At 39.2% G+C, this 20,305-nt stretch overlaps 1 protein-coding gene across 2 annotated transcripts in view; it reads left to right on the forward strand.

The window, feature by feature from the left end:
- The window catches only part of GPD2 (glycerol-3-phosphate dehydrogenase 2), a 134,643-nt gene that overhangs the window by 85,095 nt on the left and 29,243 nt on the right, over positions 1–20,305 (forward strand). For both annotated transcript variants that reach the window (XM_003795957.2, XM_023516820.1), the window contains 2 exons: positions 16,532–16,696; positions 17,499–17,643. In XM_003795957.2, the coding sequence (XP_003796005.1) occupies positions 16,532–16,696; positions 17,499–17,643 (310 nt within the window). The remainder of the gene's footprint in view (positions 1–16,531; positions 16,697–17,498; positions 17,644–20,305) is intronic.

Genomic DNA, 20,305 nt, shown 5'->3' on the forward strand with positions numbered 1-20,305 from the left:
TTCCCTTGTTAATTCTCTTTGAATATGGCTTTTAGCCTTATTATTATTATTTTTTTTTTTTTTTACAAATATTGAAATTTTAGAGCAAGAGGGGCTGATCCTAGCAGCTCTTCTGTTGAAATTCTTCTGCTGGCAACAGGAGTTCCTCAGAAACTGGGTTAAGCCAAATTGGAGTTTCTGGGCACAGCCAATGAAGCTTTAACTGGAACTTGACCATTCAATAGTTAAGGTCCTGAGGAAAAAAAATAACTTTGCTAATTTCTACTTCTATGACTTGTATTTGACATAGAAATCATGTTTTGTTAAGTATTGGGCAGTCACAAATTAGAACCAGTAGCCAGGAAAGTTTTCCTAAGAAAGAGCTGCTACACTTTGCATCAGAAAGGCGTCCCTGTCAGCAAGCGAGGCCTGAAACCTGATGGTCTGGTCTTGGATGGTTCCCTCAAGAAGAGAGGTTTCCCAGGACTGAAGGAAGCAGCAGCTGTGGAACGCAGAGTGCGTTCCTCCCTCTCAGGAGGTCGTGATCATGCTCAGTGCTTTCAGTAATCTGTGTCCAGAGTAAAACTGACATGCCCCCCAAAATTCTGTACCATAGCAGCACGGAGGAGCCCTTGGCTGGGTAGATTGTGGTAGTCTCTGCATGTACATTTACTTAATCTCTTAAAGAGAAATAATGAAAAGCTGAGCAGTCTTTTTCTCCCCATCAACTCATGAGGTCTGAGTCCTTCTGGAGAAATGTTGGAAAACACCTTGAAAACAGCATTTTGAAGTTTAGCCTCCTGTGTCTGCTGTTAAAGTTGCAGCTCCCCAGATTACACCAGCCTGCATCTCACTGTCGTCCAGCCCATTAAAGAATCTGATTTTGTCAGCAAGACGTCAGGCTTTGATCTTATCATTTCCTAGTTGGTTTTGCTTTTTTTGAGACAGAATCTCAGTCTGTTGCCTAGAGTGCCGCAGGCTCAGCCTCGCTCACAGCAACCTCAAAACTCCTGGATTCAAGCAGTGCTTCTGCCTCAGCCTCTTGAGGCTTGCAATGACGCCAGGCTAATTTTTCTATTTTTAGTAGAGATGGGGTGTTGCTTTTGCTTGGACTATTCTTGAACTCCTGAGCTCAAGAAATCCTCCCACCTTGGCCTCCCAGTATGCTAGGATTACAGATGTGAGCCACAGTGCCCAGCCCCTCAAAATCTCTTTGACTAATAAGGGACACAGACAAGCAAACCAGTGAGTTACAGTTGCATGTGAGAACTTCTGCTAGAGGCATATACTTAATGTGGGTGTGGGGGGATCTAGGAAAATTTCCCTTAAGTAATTAGTACTTCTCTGAATTTTAAGAAAGAGTAGGATGTTCAGATAAAGTGAGCAGGGGAGGATGTTGAGGAGAACGTTGAAACCAAAGGCACAAAGGACACGGAATATAGGAAGCAGTGTGTAGAGCTTGAGTCTAGGGTGTGGAGTAGAGGCACTGGGGTAGCCTGAAGGGTCTGGATCATGGAAAAACAGGTGTGCCATGGAATTCCTCAGGTGTGCGGAGGATTTTAGTTTGAATTCTGTAGGCGATGGGTATCTAGTGAGTTTAAACAGCATTTGATACAGAAAACTCAGATCCACAAAGTACATTTGGATGATTAATGGGAGGGTCTTGGATAGTATAAGATTTTATGTTAATGTAAAGGAATTCCTGGCGAGGTAGAGAGAGAGAGAGATATGAAGACATAGGAAAGGGAAAGTATAACATGTGAGGCAGTATCTGTATCTTTTCTTACATTTCCTGGAAAACTCCACCTAGATATTATCATTATTATTATTATTATTACTTTTTGGTATTTGTCTTCATGGCTTTTTCTTTATTTGTATGTATGCCCTTTCTGCTCATTTGTTAAATATTTAATTGGAAGTAAATTAATAAACTTAATGTCAAATATTTCTAAATTATGTTTTAAGAATAATCTCGATCTTTTAAAACTTCAATAATGTGGGCCTTAAACAATCTGTAATTGCCCAACTGGTTTATGTCAGCATTTTGGAAAGAATATCAGTCTTTAAAGCAGTGTTAGAGATGTAAACCCTCTGGGGGAGTGAAGAATGCCTGGTGCATGCTAATTTTGTACTTACCCAGGTGGAGGAGGAGAGGAGTAGCCAAAGCTATAGATAGAACAAAGGCATGTCAATTGCAACCTGGCCCAGTTCGGGCTCGGCTCTCCTCACCAACCCCAGAATGGGACATTAATGATTTATTTATTAATTTTTAACGTGTATCATATTAAGATCTTACTTTGACAAAATCGCATTTTGATTTATAGTCTGTGCTTTTGGCATGTGCTTTCATGGCCTTAGCCAACTTTAAACACATACTGAATTCATTATGTACCTTATGTATGTAAGTAGTAATACTTCCCTTTAATGAACATACGGTCACATCAAAGTGCTGTGAGGTTGTTTTACAAAAGCATCTTTGTGCAATGCTCCTCAGAAGTTTTGAGACGTGTGTTAAGTCAAAGACTAATATGCTGTATTTTAAGTTGTATTTTAATGCAGTAATACATTATAATTTTGCCCTCTCCTTAAGGTGAATAGGCTGTTAAAGTCTGTTAGAGTCTTTGATTCTTAGGCTTAGGTTTTTAATTAGAATTTAACATTCTTGATATGTAAACTTTTTATTTGTGATCAGATGAATTAAAAACTTATAAAGTAAAATTTACATTGAATTTGTAGTCCTACAGTGATACTGGTTAAGTGTAAATGGTGGTATGAAAATCATTTTCTATAGGTGATAAGAAATCACACTTATATAGCTTTATGTGGCTACACTAGACCTTGACTATGTCTGCCAAAAGGTTTCTTGTCCTTACAATATGGATACCCTTCAATAATGTTTGAAGGCAGGGGTGTCCCGAGGCAAGAGGGTAGAGGCAGAGAAGTGAACCACAACAAGGACGGATCAAGGTCTAGTGTGTCTGGGGAGGCTTCCAAGGGAGTGCCTAGCGGTCTCCGCCACCTTTCTCCACTGACTTGGCAATCTGGAGACCCATCCCACTCTTCAACAGTATTTGGGGATCTGAGCATGGGTCTGAACCAGGGAGCAGTTTTCTTAGTGAATTTGTCCATAGAGTAAAATGCATGGTGGTATCTGGAGGATTCTTTGGGAAAATGGGTGTTATGGAGGGCAAAAGGAAACGCTTGAAGTAGAGAGATAGGAGTCTGACTTGGAGGGAAAGGCTAAACAGAATATGAGAGCTTTAGCCAAGCAAGCTGAGATGAGAGCAGACTTCAAGTAGGAACACAGTGCAAACCAGACATTGGGGCGGGGGCTCTTATGCTTGGTGTATTTAGTGGGAGGGACTGCAGCCCTGTGAGCACCAGGGATTCCCTTGTCCGAGAGTTCCTGGAAGGCAGATAACAGTTTCTGGAGGGATGGGATTCCTTATACACCGCCAGTCATGGTCAGGATTGACTCAGGGACTATGTGTATCTGAGGCTGGAAGTGAAGACTATCAGTAATTACAACAAGGCAAGGGCACCCTGACTATCTCAAAAATTAATAGGATCTTTCTTTGACAATAATCACTGACCAGTGTTTCCAGAAGACTTTCAGAAGTGCTGGAAATGTAGGCAAGAAACTCTACTCACTGAAGCATAATACTTGATTCATTTTACTTTTCGTTATAAATCAAAAGTGGAAGCATTTATAATAGCCATGGTATGTCCCAGCCTTGTATTTAAAAGTTGAAAGTAAAACTAACACATGTACTTTTAATTTGGTGTGTTATTGTCTAATATCTAAATATATTTATTTTTAGATTGTAAGAAATGAGTAGAAGCTTGAGGGTGTGGTTAGGTTTTTTTTCTTTATTTAACATTTGGATCTTTCTGTATTTAAGCATTTCCCCACATTTTAGAGATGAAAGGAACATTTTGCAGATCCATTGCAATCTTTTTGGTGAAAAGGCTGTTTTTATGGTACTACTGAATTTTTATTTATGTACTAGTTTATCAGAAATGGAGTCTTTTCATTGAAGTATTTTATTTTTAAGCTCTTACATTATGATTTGGTGCCAATTTTAATCAAACTGTCTAGAATATTGAAAATGTCCTTCTGAAATACAGGGGATAATATTATATCTATAATTAGCCCCCAGTCCTGCTCCCCACAGAGGGAAAGTTTTGTTTTACATGTTTACATATTGACAAGTTTGTTGGCTTAAAATATATGGCTATAGTGTTTGATGTATGTGTTTGCAATTTGGCATAATCTTTTTGCTATTTATTGTATATTGTGTATAAACTTTCTTTTCATGTCTTTTTATCTGGAAGATAGAAGACATTCCACTAGCTATTAGAAGGTATTGAAATTAAGCTGATTCTCACAGTATTTGCACCTCAGTCTTCTGCCTCAGCACTTGGCTTTGGCTGTACAGGTTCAGAATAGCTGTTTTATCATTTCCCTAAAGGGATCAGGATTTGGTAAATTGATTGACACCAGCCCAACCCACAGCCTTTTGAATTATAAATTTATTACTTTAGACAACAAAAAGTTATAACACCTTCCTACATGCCAGGCTTTGCTGGAGGTGATGGTGAGCCAGAAAATGAAGGTCCTGTATTTATTACTATAAGTGAAACCTTCTTGTAAATCAGATGAGTCATTTGTGTTAAAAAAAAAAAAAAATCCAGTAGGGCAAACCTATTTGAATACCCAAATTAAGATCAAGATTTTGATTGTTAACTATAGAGTTCCTATAGAATCAATTGAATATTCTTACTCTATCTTGAAACAATGTTTGTTAAAATTGTCTAGTGAGTCTGAATGTTTTGCTTTAGTTAAAAGGAGAATGACATTTGGATTTTCTTTTTCTTCTTCTTTTAGAATTTTAGACCCCAAACAAAGTTTACCAATATACATTAAATCTGCATTGCTGAGAAATACTATTCTGATGACTGAGGGATGTTTATGATTTGGATATTAAATGAAAGACGTATCAACAGCAAAACAAGAATGATAGTAAATTGGTAGAAGGAAATAGCTTTATTTTCATAGTGCTTTGAAGTTTGCAAATGCTTGTGCATGTGCTTGGAGCTGATCATTTGAATGGCTGTAGGGGATCAGAGAAGTTGGTGTTATAGATTAAGAGACAAACTGATGAGGAAAGGCCTGTGCCTGGAGCCTGAGTTGAGGCAGGCTGGGTCCTGAACTCAGGCCTTCTGAGTCTCTAGACCCAGCGCTTTTCAGGAGTGGCTGGGAGGCAGCCCGTTTTTCATGTAAATACCTCCCTACACATTCTTTTCAGACAGTTAGGTCACTGGGTTCAGGTCAGACTGATTTGATAACAATTTGATAAGGTGTAGAATCTTCCTGTGATTAGAGAGAGAAATCTGATAAGATACAGGAATCAACCATGAAACAGATAAAGGTTCTCAAAAGGCTGCTTCCAGTTAGAATTCCCCAGCTGGTCCTTAGCACATGGCTCCATGTATTTATTATGTAGCTCACACTCAGAATCACCCCTGGGGCGGGTTGAGGCATTCCTGCATTTCGCAAAAAGTTGTGTGCATGTCCTCACACACAAATGAGAAAAGGGGAACTGAAAGGGTGGTTCTGTGGCAGTGAAAGGATTCACTTTCGCAGGTCCTTTTATGAAAGGTATTTTTGTTTACCCCCAAGGGCTTCTTTTGCTTTGATACATAATTAGCTTCTCAAGTTTTTGGTTGGTTTATTTGAAATTTTGTGATTGCAATTTATAAAATTGGTAGAGCTGAAAGGGACCTGCAGGATCATCACGTTCTACGCTGTGGCTCAAGCAGTGAGGAAACTGAGACACAGGGAGTAGGGTCAAGACTTGGGTGAGTTTCTAGTTGCAAGCAAAAAAAAAAAAAAATCTGGCTAACATAGGGAAGAAAGGAATTTTTTGAGAGGACATGGAGAGCAGGCAGAAATGCTGGGAAGGCTAAAAGACCTAGCTTGAAAAATAAGGAACCAAGAACAATTTACAGCCACCAGAGCCACAGGCAGAGTCCTACCCCAGCACCGGTGCACCGAAGACCTCTTTGCTGATTGTTGCACATTGTGTCTTGCTTTGCCGCTGCTGCTGGCATTTCTACTACTGCTGCCTCTAGAAACAAGGATGGTGCTGCAGCTGTTGCCTCCACCTCCAGAATGCCAGTTCTTTGGGTCACTAGCTCCAGATGGAAGTCTATATTGAGAGCATCTGATTGGCAGAGCCAAGGTAGTGGCCTATGTCCAGGGGACCTTTCTCCCCTCCTGTGGGATGGTAGCCTGCCTTGCTGCAAGGTTTATAAGATAGGGAAGAAGATTTAGATGCTAGGAATCCAAACTGAACCACCAGACGGTTATCTGCTGTAGAAATATCCCCAGTTAGTGACTGCTTAAAGGATTAGAATTTGAGTTTCCTGACTTTTCCTAAGATACCAAATTTGTAGCTTATATTGATGTCCTTTGTGATAACTGGCAGAGATTAGAGAGTTTAGAGAGTTTTTAAGAGAAAATGCAGTCATCATATTTAGAGTTGGTAATTATAATATTTTAAAATATTCTGGAGGAAACACTGATTTCCTCCAGATTGAAAACCATTGTCCTATTTTCTCCAATCCTTTGTGATATACAGAAAAACTATATCTTCTTTCTTATTTTTCAGGGGTAAAAAGTAAAGAGAGAAACAAAAAGAGCAACAGTATTCATGAGATACAGCGATTATAGGTTGATTATTACACATTGCAGGGAAAATTTGCCTGTTTTATTGATGAACCATAAAACTATTTAGAACTGGAAAATATTTAGGTTTTTTTTTTTTTTTTTTGAAACAGAGCCTCAAGCTGTGCCCCTGCGTAGAGTGCTGTGGCATCACAGCTCACAGTAACCTCCAACTCCTGGGCTCAAGCAAGTCTCCTTCCTCAACCCCCCAAGTAGCTGGGACCACATGCACCCACCACAACACCCAGCTATTTTTTGGTTGCAGCCGTCATTGTTGCCGGGCTGGATTCGAACCCACCACCTTAGGTGTATGTGGCTGGCGCCTTAGCCACTTGAGCCATAGGGGCCAAGCCTTTTTTTTTTGAGATAGAGTCTCACTATGTCACTCTCAGTCGAGTGCGGTAGTGTCATAGCTCACAGCAACCTCAAACTCTTGGGCTCAAGTGATTCTCTTACCTCAGCCTCCCATGTAGCTGGGAGTACTGATACCCTCCACAATCCCTAGCTGTTTTTTGTTGCAGTTGCCATTGTTGTTTAGCAGGCCAGGCCGGGGTTTGAACCTGCCAACTCTGCTGTATGTGGCTGGTGCCGTAACCACTGTGCTACAGGTACTCAGCCTTGGTTTTTTTTTTTTTTTATTGTTGTTGTTTGTAAATGTCTTAGGCAGTATGTAATAATTAAATTATAAAGTAGTGTTGGCTTTCCAGTAATTTTTCTTTTACCTTTTGTAATAAGACTTAATATTTATTGAGAAGTATTAGGCTGTAGCATGCATTACTTAACTCACTTCTCCATCATAGTAACTCTGCGTTAATGGTATTTTCATTCCTTTTGCTTGGCTGAGAAAATAGAACCTTAGATGAAGCAACTAGCATGAGGTTTCATAGTTGGTAGAGGAGGGACTTGAATTTAAGCATATACCCCTGTAAATCAATTTTGTAAATGGTCCTGTAATTTAAAAGAGAAAAGAAGATATATCACATCTGGAGTACTGCATTAGGAAAACTGCTGGGAAAGAGAAAGGAAGTGAGGCAGGAAATGGCAAGACTTTGGGGGAACACGTGACCTCTCCAGGTTGCACTTTGAAGCTTGGTCCTGTGTTTCTGCCTTCGAAGAGCTGGGCTAATCCAGTTTTTTGCAATTTCTGCTCCCCACAGTGACACTAAGCTCAGTGCCTGGCATATAGTAGGTGTTCAATAAGTATTTTCAAAAGGAGTTAATCTCAAGCATTTTCAGGATAGTTTTCTTGAAGATCCACAGACTTTTACCCTTGAAGCCATACATTCTAAAAAGGTTTATCCGGGAATTTAGGGCATTTAAAAAACCCATCTGAGATTTTTAGGTTATGTAATTGTATAATCTGAAAGGAGTCTCTGTAGGGTATCTTGCTACCTGACTTTCCAACTTCATTTCAATTATTATCATTATTATTATTATCATTGTTATTATTTTTAGAGACCAAGTCTCACTTTGTTGCCCCTGGTAGAGTGCTGTGGCATCACACAGCTCACAGTAACCTCCAGCTCTTGGGCTTGGGCGATTCTCTTGCCTCAGCCTCTGGAGTACCTGAGACTACAGGCACCTGCCACAACGCCCAGCTATTTTTTTGTTGCAATTCGGCTGGGGCCGGGTTTGAACCCACCACTCTTGGCATATGGGGGCGGCGCCCTATTCACTGAGCCATAGGTGCCACCCTATTATTATTTTTTGAGGCAGAGTCTTGCTCTGTTACCCCGTATAGAATGCTATGACATCATCACAACTCATTGCAACCTCAAACTCCTGATCTCAAGCCATCCTGCTTCAGCCTCCCGAGTAGCTAGGTCTACAGGCATGTGTCACCACACCAGGCTATTTTTCATATTTTTGGTAGAGATAGGGTCTTGCTCTTGCTCAGGATGGTCTTGAACTCCTGACCTCAAGGGATCCTCCTGCCTCAGCCTCTCAGAGTGCTGGGTTACAGGTGTGCCACACAGCACCTGGCCCATTCAATTCATTTTTGTCACATTGTTCCTTTTCTTGTTTTTTCTTAAAAATATAAAAAAATAACTATTTTTGGTTCATGCTAGAGAAGAATTGGTTGTCCTGGAGTAGTAGGACATTGTAAATTAACATATAGTGTCTTCACTGTAAACTTCTATATTTTTGCACAGAAATAGCTAATAAATACCCAGCAATTTTATTGTTTGCAGTTTCAATGTGGCTTCATTTTTGTTCAACCCTAGCTAGATTCCTACGTGTCTGAAAAGTGGAAGACTGAATCCTCATTGGATTCATTTTAAAACTTTTTTAAGAAATGAAAGTCCTGAGGGTATAAAAACTTCATGTACTTAAATATGTCATGTTAAGAAACTTCACAATGTTTCGTTTACACAGGGCCAAAGACCACAGATCCACCCTGATTGCTAATTATTGAGATTGTAAATAGCTTGTTCAGAGAACTTAGTGTGAGACAAAAGAAACACGAAGGAACAAAAGGCCCAGGATAATGAAAAGGATATTGTGAAGAGAAAGGCCTGGCAGAATTACGATGCAGGTCACATCCTGTGCCTGCATTTAATTGTACCTTTGTATTTAATAATAAAAAATGATTACAGGCTCAGTGCTAACAAGTGTCCCTTCTTGAGAACTGTCGTATGGATAGGTGACAGCAAATTACTCCAATTCATACACTTAAAATATTATGCTTTTATTTTGAATTTCACAAGTCTATACTGGAAGACATTTCCTGCAAAAATTAGGAAGATTTTTAAGCTTAGTTCCTGAGAAATAGACATAAAAACAAAGGTGACTTTAAAGAATAATTGAAAGAAAAAAATCACTTTGCAGGCACTTTTTAACACACTAGGGTTGTACTAACACCGCAGTCACTTTTCCAGGACTTTGTGCTTCATATAAGCTTTGGATGTAACCACACGTTAGCATTGGTAGGTGGTCTTGATATCGAACTCAGCTGCCTTCTTTATGCATTTTTCTCTACTTCTTGCTCATCTTCCACTCTCCCTAACTGCCTTGTCCATAATAGAGCCCCTGCTCTAGGGATTTGCTCTCCTTGCCCTCTACTTTTCCTCTTCTATTGCCAATATTGCAATCATAATTGTCTTATTTATTTGCTATACTTGATTTTATCTGTCTTCCCCATTAGAATGGGGTTGCCTATGGCAGAGACTAAAGAAATCTTATTCTTATTCCTCAGTAGCTCCCTTGTGCCTGATACTATACCTGGTTCATAAGTTACTATCTTAATTATACATTAAACCCTCACTGCTTTAACTGGCCTCCTCCCTTTGCTTATGTTTTCACTAAAGATTTTGTGAAAGAAGGCATTCTCTTTCCATTGTCTGCTAGGAAGAGATAAAATAGTCCCCTTGGTCCTTCTGTACCATGGCTATTCTAGAATGGAGGTTAAGGGGTTGAGGACTGTTCTGGAATCTGGCAGCTTTGCATACATTCCCTTTATTTCTCTACTCTCTGAACTGTGACTACCTGCTGCAGTCACATGCATTCATTCATTCATACGTGCCAGGGAGCAAATGCTCTGGCCCGTGCTAGGGAAGCAACATTGAATAAGATGCACGCCTTTGGTTTTTGGGAATATATAACTAGAACTGATGTTTTCTAGACCTGTAACTGTGTCTATTTGGGTGTCCATTATAAATCCAGTCCCTAGCACAATTCTCAGCTGTTAAAAAGCACTCATTAAATGAGTCAGTGTTGAATGCACGTGTTTAGAACATAGTTTTTGGAGTAACAGATGTATGTTCAAAGTGACTTGGAAAATTTAAATAGAGAAAGTATTCAAGAGCAGTTGGGGAAGGTTTCATGAAGAGATGATTGGTAGTTGAAAAGTTCACCAGATTGAGTTAGATGTGCCATGGAGTAGGGATGACATGAGCCAAAAGCCAGACATGTGGAAGAACCTGATTTGAAGTTGAATACTGTGGTCAGTTTGGAAATTTAGGAAGAGAGGGCAGGGGTGGCGGACACTGAGACTGTCACAGTCATATTTAATTCTCTTATTCAGGTATCTTGTGCACTAAATAGTTCTAGTAGAGTGAACTAATCATCTTTTATTTATAGAAATTTTTTTAAGAGATGGGGTCTGACTGTGCTGCCCAGGCTTATCTCAATGGTAGCAAACGCCTGGCCTCAAGCGACCCTCTTGCATCCTGAGTAGCTGGGACTATAGATGCAAGCCTGGCTTATTTATAGCATTTCTGAAAGAAAAAGAATAGAGTTCTAAACAACCATCTTAGAATATAATTTTGGAGATAGAACCTATTTGGAAGTTGAGACTAACTTTAGTAGAAAATTGTCTACATTGCCTGTTGTGAGTTATCTATTGCTGTACTTTCTCATAACAAAACAGCCACAAAGCTCAGTAGCATAAAAGGAATTAGGGTTTATTGTGCATGTATTGGAATGGTCCTGTAGGTGGCTCTTCTGTTCTTATTTGGGGTCACCTGGGCAATTCTCTGGTCCTTGCTGAACTTGCCTTCCTGCGTGGAGGTGTAACTGGCTGTCCAGTGATATAGGGTGGCCTTGGCTGGGATGACTGGGGTGACCTTCCACTTGCCTCTCAGCTCCTGGTAACAGCAAGCTGGTGTGGGCACATCCTTTTCCTGGCATTGACAGAGGGCAAGAGCAAAGCAGAAACACAGGCTCTTTTGAGTCTCTGTTTTATCATGTGTGCTAACATTTGGTTGACCAAAACAATTGCAGGGGGCTGAGTCTAGAATCAGAGTAGGAAAAGATGCTCTGAATACTAATGGCAAAGGCGTGCGATAGGGAGGGCTGAAGCACAGGGACAGTTGTTGCATAGTTCACAAAAGCTAAACAAATCCAAATCTAATTATAACTTTAGAACTAGTGGAAGAGCATGATTTATGAATTATTTTCTGATTTTCTTCATGAGGCCCCTGTCATTTGTACTTTATTCATGCCCAGTCTCTTTTATTCATGTTGGAACAGAGTCAGGGAAACCAGTAATGGGGAATGGTTGAAGTGCAGTCTTGAAAGGGAGAGGTAACTGTGAAGGATCAGCCATTCCACATGCGGTATAATTTCAGAGTACTCAGCCCCTCTCCTTTTTTAGGACAACAAAACCCAGAGGAACATAGTGCATTGCTCACACTCCCCTCAGTCAGGTTGGTGGCCACCCCAAAGTTGCAATCCAATCATTCCAAGCCCAGAGCCATTCTCCACCATATCCTAGAGGGTACATTCTCCCTATAGTAGCTTATGTGGGTCCTGGACCCCTGCCGCTCCTCACAGAAATACTTTTATACATGATTTATGTTTGGAAATTGCATTGCTGTCAAAATTCAGCCCGGAAAGTATGTTCTCATTTGAGTTTTCCTTGTTAGGCTTACTCATCCTGCATACTTACAGCAGGACTGAATACTCTTCTTACACACACAAGCGCACATGTGGCTTGCTCTGCCCCTGCATGCACTCTTTCCATCACAAAGGGAAATTAATGGTTATATTAAGTCAGCTTGAGTTTAGTATGTTGCCCTTTGAATTACCTTTGCCACCCCATGAAGGGGAAGCAGCCAGAGAGATCACTGTGACACTGTCAGTCTGAGACAATGAAGCAGACCGTGTGGATTTTGTTAGAAATGAGATCAAAGCTTTTGGGAGGTTTTCTTTTCTTTTAAGCATCCTTTTCTCACTTGCTGGACATAGTCAGAGTGATTGCATGCGACTCAGGTCAGGGAACAGGGAGATAGAAGAAAATATTCTCAATATCTCAGCAGCGGCAGTTTCTGTTGATGAGATTACAAACAAGTGTTATTTTAATCAAGAACTATTTTTTCTGGCAATTAGACTTTCTCTACTGGTAGGTGTCAGATAGAATAGGTCTGTGCATATATATATATAGGTCTGTATTATAAAGAACATTTAAAAGTATGATGTATTAAAGAGAAGATTATATGTAGACTTTTAGAGCATCACAGAAATTTAGACTTGAAGAAATAGGAAAATGCCAGGTAATTTGTTACCTGTTTTTTTTTTTTCTTTTTCATATTTGCTCATTCTTCATATCCTTTACACATTCAATGATTATTTCTCTTCCTTCATCTCTTTTACATGTTAACTTAGTTGCCAAACTTTGACTCTGAGGAAAGCAATATTGCTATGTCTCCAAAATATTTATATCTGAGGACTTTAGATGGTTGCATTCTAAAATATGTGTGGTCATGCATTTTTCACTTAAAATATCTCTCACTATCCTGTGTACAAGGCTACTGAAGATTAAGATAAAAATTTCTCTACCACCACCAACCTTTATTCTTTTTGATGGGTAGATTTTATATTTTGTTTTTCTAAATGAGGGAAAACAGTTATAGTTCCACCTCTTCTATGCTTCTCTTCACTGAGTTGTAAGCTCAGTATGTGCACATATGTAAGATTTCAAGCGCAGACGAGAACAGAGTAAGAGACAGATTTTCACAGTCTCCGTCTGGGTCCTTGTGTTAGTGCCAATGTAAAGCTATTCACTGATCAGTGAAAAACAGTATAATGTTGCCTGGCTCGAAGGAAACAGATTTGAAAATCTAAACTTAATAAGCAGATCAATTGGGGGGAGGGGGTTGGGATTATTGTATCATATTCCAATGACATGCAGTGTTGTCAAAAACTTTTTTCTACAGAATTAAAATTGCAGGAGGCATAGAGATACCTTTAAAAATGTCAGGAAAGAGGGCTAGGAAAATATAGTTAAGAGTAATGAAAATATATCACTTACACATATATCCCAGGAAGAACACATTGTGAGCATCTGGGTATCTCAGGGTGAAGGGTAAATTTAGTGTGGGTGTAGGAGGAGGGGGAAGAGGTTTACGCTGCATACAAGGAGGTAAATAGAGTGAGCTGAATGTCTGGGAAGGAGAGGATTGCTGGGTATAGGTGTGAGCCCCAGGGCTTGGGGGAAGTTGTATCACTTCTCTGCAATTTTAGAGGCTAAAGATAGCTGTGCTTGTGTTTCCCTACAAAGCAAGGGGGGCAACTTGTAGGATAAGTCCTAAGGGAAAGATTGGTAACTATTTCTGCTTCCTTCATACTCATTAAGCATAAATATAAGACCTACTTTGGGGTTAAATTCAGATTTTGCACATTTCTGCTCCCCTCAAATTTCTTGCTACCAACTTACTGATGTCTAACATTTCTTTAACAAGAAAGCATTCCATTTTATAGTTAGAGATAAGGCTTTCAATACCTATTTATTTAACCCATTCAATGGAATTTGGCCACAATTGACATTTATTGGATACCTATTTTGTGCCTGGTCGTAACAAGAAAAAAAAATGAACAAGTGAGGCTCTGGTCTTCCCTAAGACGTGGGGACCACACGTTAGTTACAGTGAGATCTAAGTTCCACGTCTCTTTCTCCCTGTGCTTCTCACAGGGCCTGACTCAACAGAAGTTTTTGTTTTTGTAAATAGATGGATCCATAATGACTATAGTATCACAAAGACTGTAAAGTAGATATGTATAAGATATAATTTTGACCAGGGAAAGAAGTAAACAACTTCACATTGAAAGGATGCAGGTAAGGGGAAGCTTTTTAGGGAAATGTGTGAATGAGATCATGAAAAATGAATAGAGGTTTTCCAGAACTTCCAAAACAGTATCCAGCCAGAGGAATAAGTGTAGGCAAAGGCAAGAATATAGGAAATGACATGGCTGTTCAGGGAGCTGCAAATAACTTCTCAAACCTAGAGACCTAATGGGAGTATTAAGAATTGTGGCAACAGGGATTGTCCTGCGAATCCCTTAGAAGTAAGTGACTCCCTGGTTTGAGACAAGGCAGGGACGTGTTGCTGGGTCCCGAAGGTAGATGTGGAAAAACAAAGACCCATGGAACTTGCTTCCAACTTACATTTTTAACTGATGTGGGTTTTGCTTATTTTAATAGTACTGGGATTTAGAAGCTAATTATGGAGAGATTTCTTGCTGTGGAATCAACGAACTTGATAAACTGTTCCAATGAGATTTTGTATTTTAAAAAGAGATTTTGCATTTTAGAGTCAGATGACTGTATCATAGATATATCCCTTTCTAAAGAAATCTATAATTTAATAAATGTAATTTATGCTGGTTCCATTTAGAATTTAAAAGAGTTCAATTACACAGATTTGTCCTGTCTGTAAGTCAAGACTTACCCCAATGGGTGAGAGTTTCTCAACACCTTTGGTGAAGACAAAAACATGACATGGGTTTTTTTTCGTACTACTAAATACTCACCTCTGTCGGGCAGGGTGTTTCCTTGACAGACAGTGTAGTAGAGATGCCGTGTTACCTCCTTACTATAAGGAGATCTATGATGGAAGTTTTATTTGGTTTCTTTGGACTGTTTTAAATAACTTTGAGGAGCATATTTTAGTTTTAAATGAAGAGTCCTACAGTAATAAAAATTGGTTTCTTGAACTTAGCTTTAAATATACTTATTGATTATTTTAATCAACTAAAGGGTCCTACTGAGTTGAAACTGATACAATAGAACTGTTGCTCCCCTTTCGACCCACTTATACCTCAACTACTGCTCTTGTTTTTTATTTTTTCGTCTACTATGTTCATTCTATTAATTTGTGGACAAAGTAGCTACTTATTTTGCACGTTGAGGTTTAATATATGTTCAGCAGCTGAGAGAGATTTTAATTTGGGGGGAAAGGTTCTTAGCTGATTGTATTAGTTCAGCGGTTTTAGAATAAGATGTTTGCGGGGAGGGGTGGCAGAACCTTCAGTCATTGATTCTCTCTTTATAACTTTGCCCTTTTAGCTGGAACAGATTACTTGTGCAGTGCTGCTCGCCCTGCACAGACTGAATCACAAGGAAGAAACTTTACATAAACCATTTATACTAAATGTTTGGTATGCTGGCAACATAAATCAACAACAATATCCATTACAAATTCATCCCTTTATCAGTATTATCTTGATAGAACTGATCCCAACGTGTGGGAATTTGAACCCTGCTTCAATACATCTAGCCCCGGATAATTAATTATTCAGGGCACAGAGAACCTGGCCCCTGCGATGTGGAGTAATTCTTCCTGGTCAGCGTTAACTCCACTGGCAATAATAAATAGAAAAAGTCTCTAGTGATGCCAGTATTTTAAAGTGATTAATCATCTTTCCCCCCTACTCCTCCCCCTCAGTTTTCTTTAACTAGGATTTTTCAGCAATAAATCTTTAACAATACAGGTAGGAATTGTTCTGTAATTAAATTTCGCCCTGCTTAATTTCTTACCTTTATATGTGTGATTAAAAAAAAAATGTTCCATTTTACGGAGTCCTGATCAAAATTCCAACCAAGAAAAATCCTTTTACAAAATAGCGAGAGATGCCGTACAGAAGATTAAGCTCTCGATTTTGAATATTAGATAGAGCACATATTCATAAAAACTGTTCGTCAACACCAGTTGGGGTGTCAAATATTCTGAAGTTTTGAATTGCTTGACTTTCATGCTTACGATTCGTCTGTATTGGGAGAAGTCTGACATACACATATGTTCCAACCCTGAGGGAATAATGGCTTATTTTTTCACTTTCAGATAGTTGATGTCTGGAGGAAAGGGATGTTTTTCACCATTTTTGTGGTACACAAAATACTCTTGCTGAAGTGTGGCAGGTAGATGGCTGAGTGAGGAGGACCGTGTATTATTTTTACATTGTGCCCTGTCAAGCTGCCCAGCCATCATGCATATTCTGGGTGACAGGGACAGTATGACATATCTGTTGTGACACACTTCTAGACCACCAGCCCGTGGCTCGAGGTGACTCCCGTCCCTCCCCTGATGCTTTCCCCTGCTGCAGGACAACACAACGACGCACGGATGAACCTTGCCATTGCTCTGACTGCTGCCAGGTATGGGGCTGCCACAGCCAATTACATGGAGGTGGTGAGCCTGCTCAAGAAGACAGACCCCCAGACAGGGACCGAACGCGTGAGCGGGGCGCGCTGCAAGGACGTCCTCACAGGTACGCCGAGGCTCGGGAGGGAGGGATTTCTCAGCCTCTTGCCTGGCTTCTGGAATGACTGAATTATAATTTTTCTGTCACTTTTCTTTCATGTAAGCCACATTTCAGAGTCATATTAATTATATTCCTTATTGTCAACAATGACTGGTTTAACACGAAAATTTCCCTCGTGGGACTCGGCAATTTTTCCCCTTTGTATTATAATTATAATAATGATAATGATAATAATAAATGCCCACAGAATCCCCACTGCTATGAATGCATTCCGTTTTCTTTACAAAAACATGTTATTAATAAAATTAAATAAATGTGCCAAGTCCCAGAGTATCATTTAGGTGAGACAGCCGAGCGCATTTACACATCATTAAAGTCAATCACCTTAACTTAGGCTCCATTTTCATTCCTGGGGCCACGTAGGCAGCTTCAAAATGACATCATTTCTTGAACAAAAGCACTGTGAATGGTTCTCAGGGCGACACTGTTTACACACTGAAGTTTTAAGAAGGGAGATTATTTCCTCACGTCAGTTTCTTCATGTTTGGTGCCTTGAGGTCCCTTCTAAAATAGACCTAGAACCACCAGGCACCAGTGAAAAGCTTTCCCCTCTTCAGACTTGGTTTTGGTAAATTGACTCAACACAAGCCTTTTGTTTGCTCTTCAGTAACTCTGGCTGCCCGTGTCAGTTAGTGGGGTATGCAGTTTACTTCACCATAGCTTAAGTTAACAGATGAATTAATAATCCACAGCCTCAGTGAGCAGGGAAACAAATGGAGTATGTGATGGATGCTGCTTTCCTTCCCAGGGCAGGAATTTGATGTGAGAGCCAAGTGCGTTATCAATGCCACAGGACCTTTCACGGACTCTGTGCGCAAAATGGACAACAAGGATGCTGCAGCCATCTGCCAGCCCAGTGCTGGGGTCCACATCGTGATGCCCGGTTATTACAGGTAAACCTTCTTCCAACACCATGCTCAGCGCCTGAGAAGGGGGATCACGGGAGATCGTGTTAAATTTCTTCTTTTAGCATAGCTTTCTTAAGGATAGCTTACCTTGCCGTTCTAGATGAGGAGAAATAAGGAAAGAAAATCTTTCAAAACACAGAATAGACAAGAGACTTGGGAATTTCTTAGCCGCTTATGCCAGTGCTTAAAGGTTAATAACTTGTGATCTCTTCATCCACTTTGTTCAGTTTAGTTCAGAGTATAAGAATCGGTATTTTTGAGTTATAGTTTTTTTTGTGGTTTTTGGCCAGGGCTGGGTTTGAACCCACCACCTCCAGCATATGGGGCTGGCGCCTTACTCCTTTGAGCCACAGGCGCTGCCCTTGAGTTATAGTTTTATTTAAGGCATTAAGAAATTAATTTTAGCCTGGTGTGGGGTCTTGTGCCAGTAATCCCAGCACTTCGGCCAGGAGTTTGAAACCAGCTGGGGCAACACAGCAAGATCCTGTCTCTACAAAATAATAAGAGAAATTAGCTAGGCCTGGTGTGTGCACTTGTAGTCCTGGCTACTTGGAAGGCTGAGGCAGGAGGATCACTTGAGCCCAGGAGTTTGAGGCTGCAGGAGGCTACAATCATGCTGATGTTCTATGTGGGCAACAGAGTGTACTCCTGTGTACTCCATGTCTCTGAAAAAAAAAATTACTTTTGTAAAATATCCAAATTTGCTTATGAAAAATCTGAGAATGTGGATTGCTTAGGTGTTCTTGGGTTTATAACTTTTGAAATATATTTTAAGAAATAGTATACCAAGTAAAAATCATATATACTTTTTAACCTAGTAAATTAATGAAGATAATTGAGGATGAAGAAGTGGATAAAAGTGAAATAGAGATGAAACAAGAATAACATTTAGTTGAAAATCATTTAAAATGGGTAAGGGTACATGTGGGTTCATTAAACTCTCTATTTTTATAAATGTTTGAAATTCTTAATAAATCAAAAAGGAAACAGCCGTGTAGTTCTAGGTAAAAAATTATTATTCCTAAATGTACATTTCAAGTCATCTTTGGAAAAAATCTATATGGCCATTCTAAGAGTATAGAATATGCTTCCTGTTTTTATTTTCATATGTGGTAACTCTAGTAGTTCTATGTGAAATAGTGATTAACTTGCAACAATATTCATTATGACATTGTTCATAGTTGACAAAGATTAGAAACCACTTCAGTTCCTCCCCTTAGGATAATAGATAAATAAATCATGGTATAGCTACATGAGGGAATATTATACAGTCATTAAAAATTATAAACAACCTTAATATCCTTGGAAAATACTAATGATTCCATGTTAGTTTAGAATGCAGAACTCGAGATTTGATTTACATACAATAAGATCTATTGATTTACATACAATAGGATCTATTGATTTACATACAATAGGATCTATTGATTTACATACAATAGGATCTAAATGATATATATGGAAAAAGACTGAAAGGAAATGTGTTATATATTAATGGTGATTATCTCTAGGTAATGCGATCATGGATGACAGTTGCCTCCTTACTTATTTTAATAATTTTCCATATAGGGCATGCAAAGCTTTTAATATTTGATAAGATAGATACATAGACACTATGATATTTTATTGTCTATTAGAATGCTCTCCTGCTACGTTATAGATAAGGTTGTCTTATTAATTATTGGTTCTCAATAACTAAATCTTCCTGAATAGTCCAAGATGTACCTAATTTGTGCCAAGTGCAGTTTGACTCAGAAAAATGTTAAAGACGATTTCTTATCCACCAACATCCAAGGTCCACTCCTCCCTTTCTGGATATCTGTGTGAGATAGGTAGACACTCTTTGGATCTTTACTTTGAACTGGAGATACTAAGGTGCCTCTTCTATCTTAGTAATAGAAATTTATGCAGTGGTACCTAACTGAATTTTTAAGGCTGTTAACTAGAGTTTATTTGTTAACTAAGTTTACTTCAAAGGAAAAAGACAGAAGAAAATTACCTATGTTCCATGTTTCCTGAGGAGTTTTTAATAGTTCCAGATATAATTGTATAGACTAATTGTGTGTAGATTAAAATATCCAAGGCCATCTAGCTTATAAGGTTTTTTGGGGGGGAGCATTTTTTTTTTAATATCTCTAAGATCAGAGTACAGATTTAATCATTGCATTTAATCATCAAATCCTTAACATTTGCTTGGATTTTACGCGGCTCAGCATATTCCCACGTGTGTTGTGCCTCGTGTTTGGTTTGCTCCCATCCCATGATGTCAGACAACATGTTATTCCCTAGAAGCCTCTGCCAATTCTGTTACTTCATAATTGCATCCTTTGGGACAAAGTTATTTTGTGAACCTTAGGTTTCCCATCATTAAATTGGGAAAACATTTTGCTCTTTCAGAGTGCATAGACAAGGAGACAGTAGGGAAGGAACCGTGATACCGCGGTATAGGACTTACTGGGTTTGTTCACCACTTTTTTCAGCTCCTGATTCCTTATCTCACAATAGTACCTAACTTGTATAAAGTTTGACAATGTTCTTTTGTTGTTGTTTTCTTTAATTGACTGTTGTATCCCCAGCTCTTATTACAATGTCTGGCACATAATAATGCCTAGTAAATATTTTTTTAATGAATCCTACCAATATTTTT

This window comes from Otolemur garnettii, unplaced genomic scaffold, assembly GCF_000181295.1.
Source record: "Otolemur garnettii isolate 467f Iridium unplaced genomic scaffold, OtoGar3 scaffold00098, whole genome shotgun sequence".
Taxonomy (NCBI): domain Eukaryota; kingdom Metazoa; phylum Chordata; class Mammalia; order Primates; family Galagidae; genus Otolemur; species Otolemur garnettii.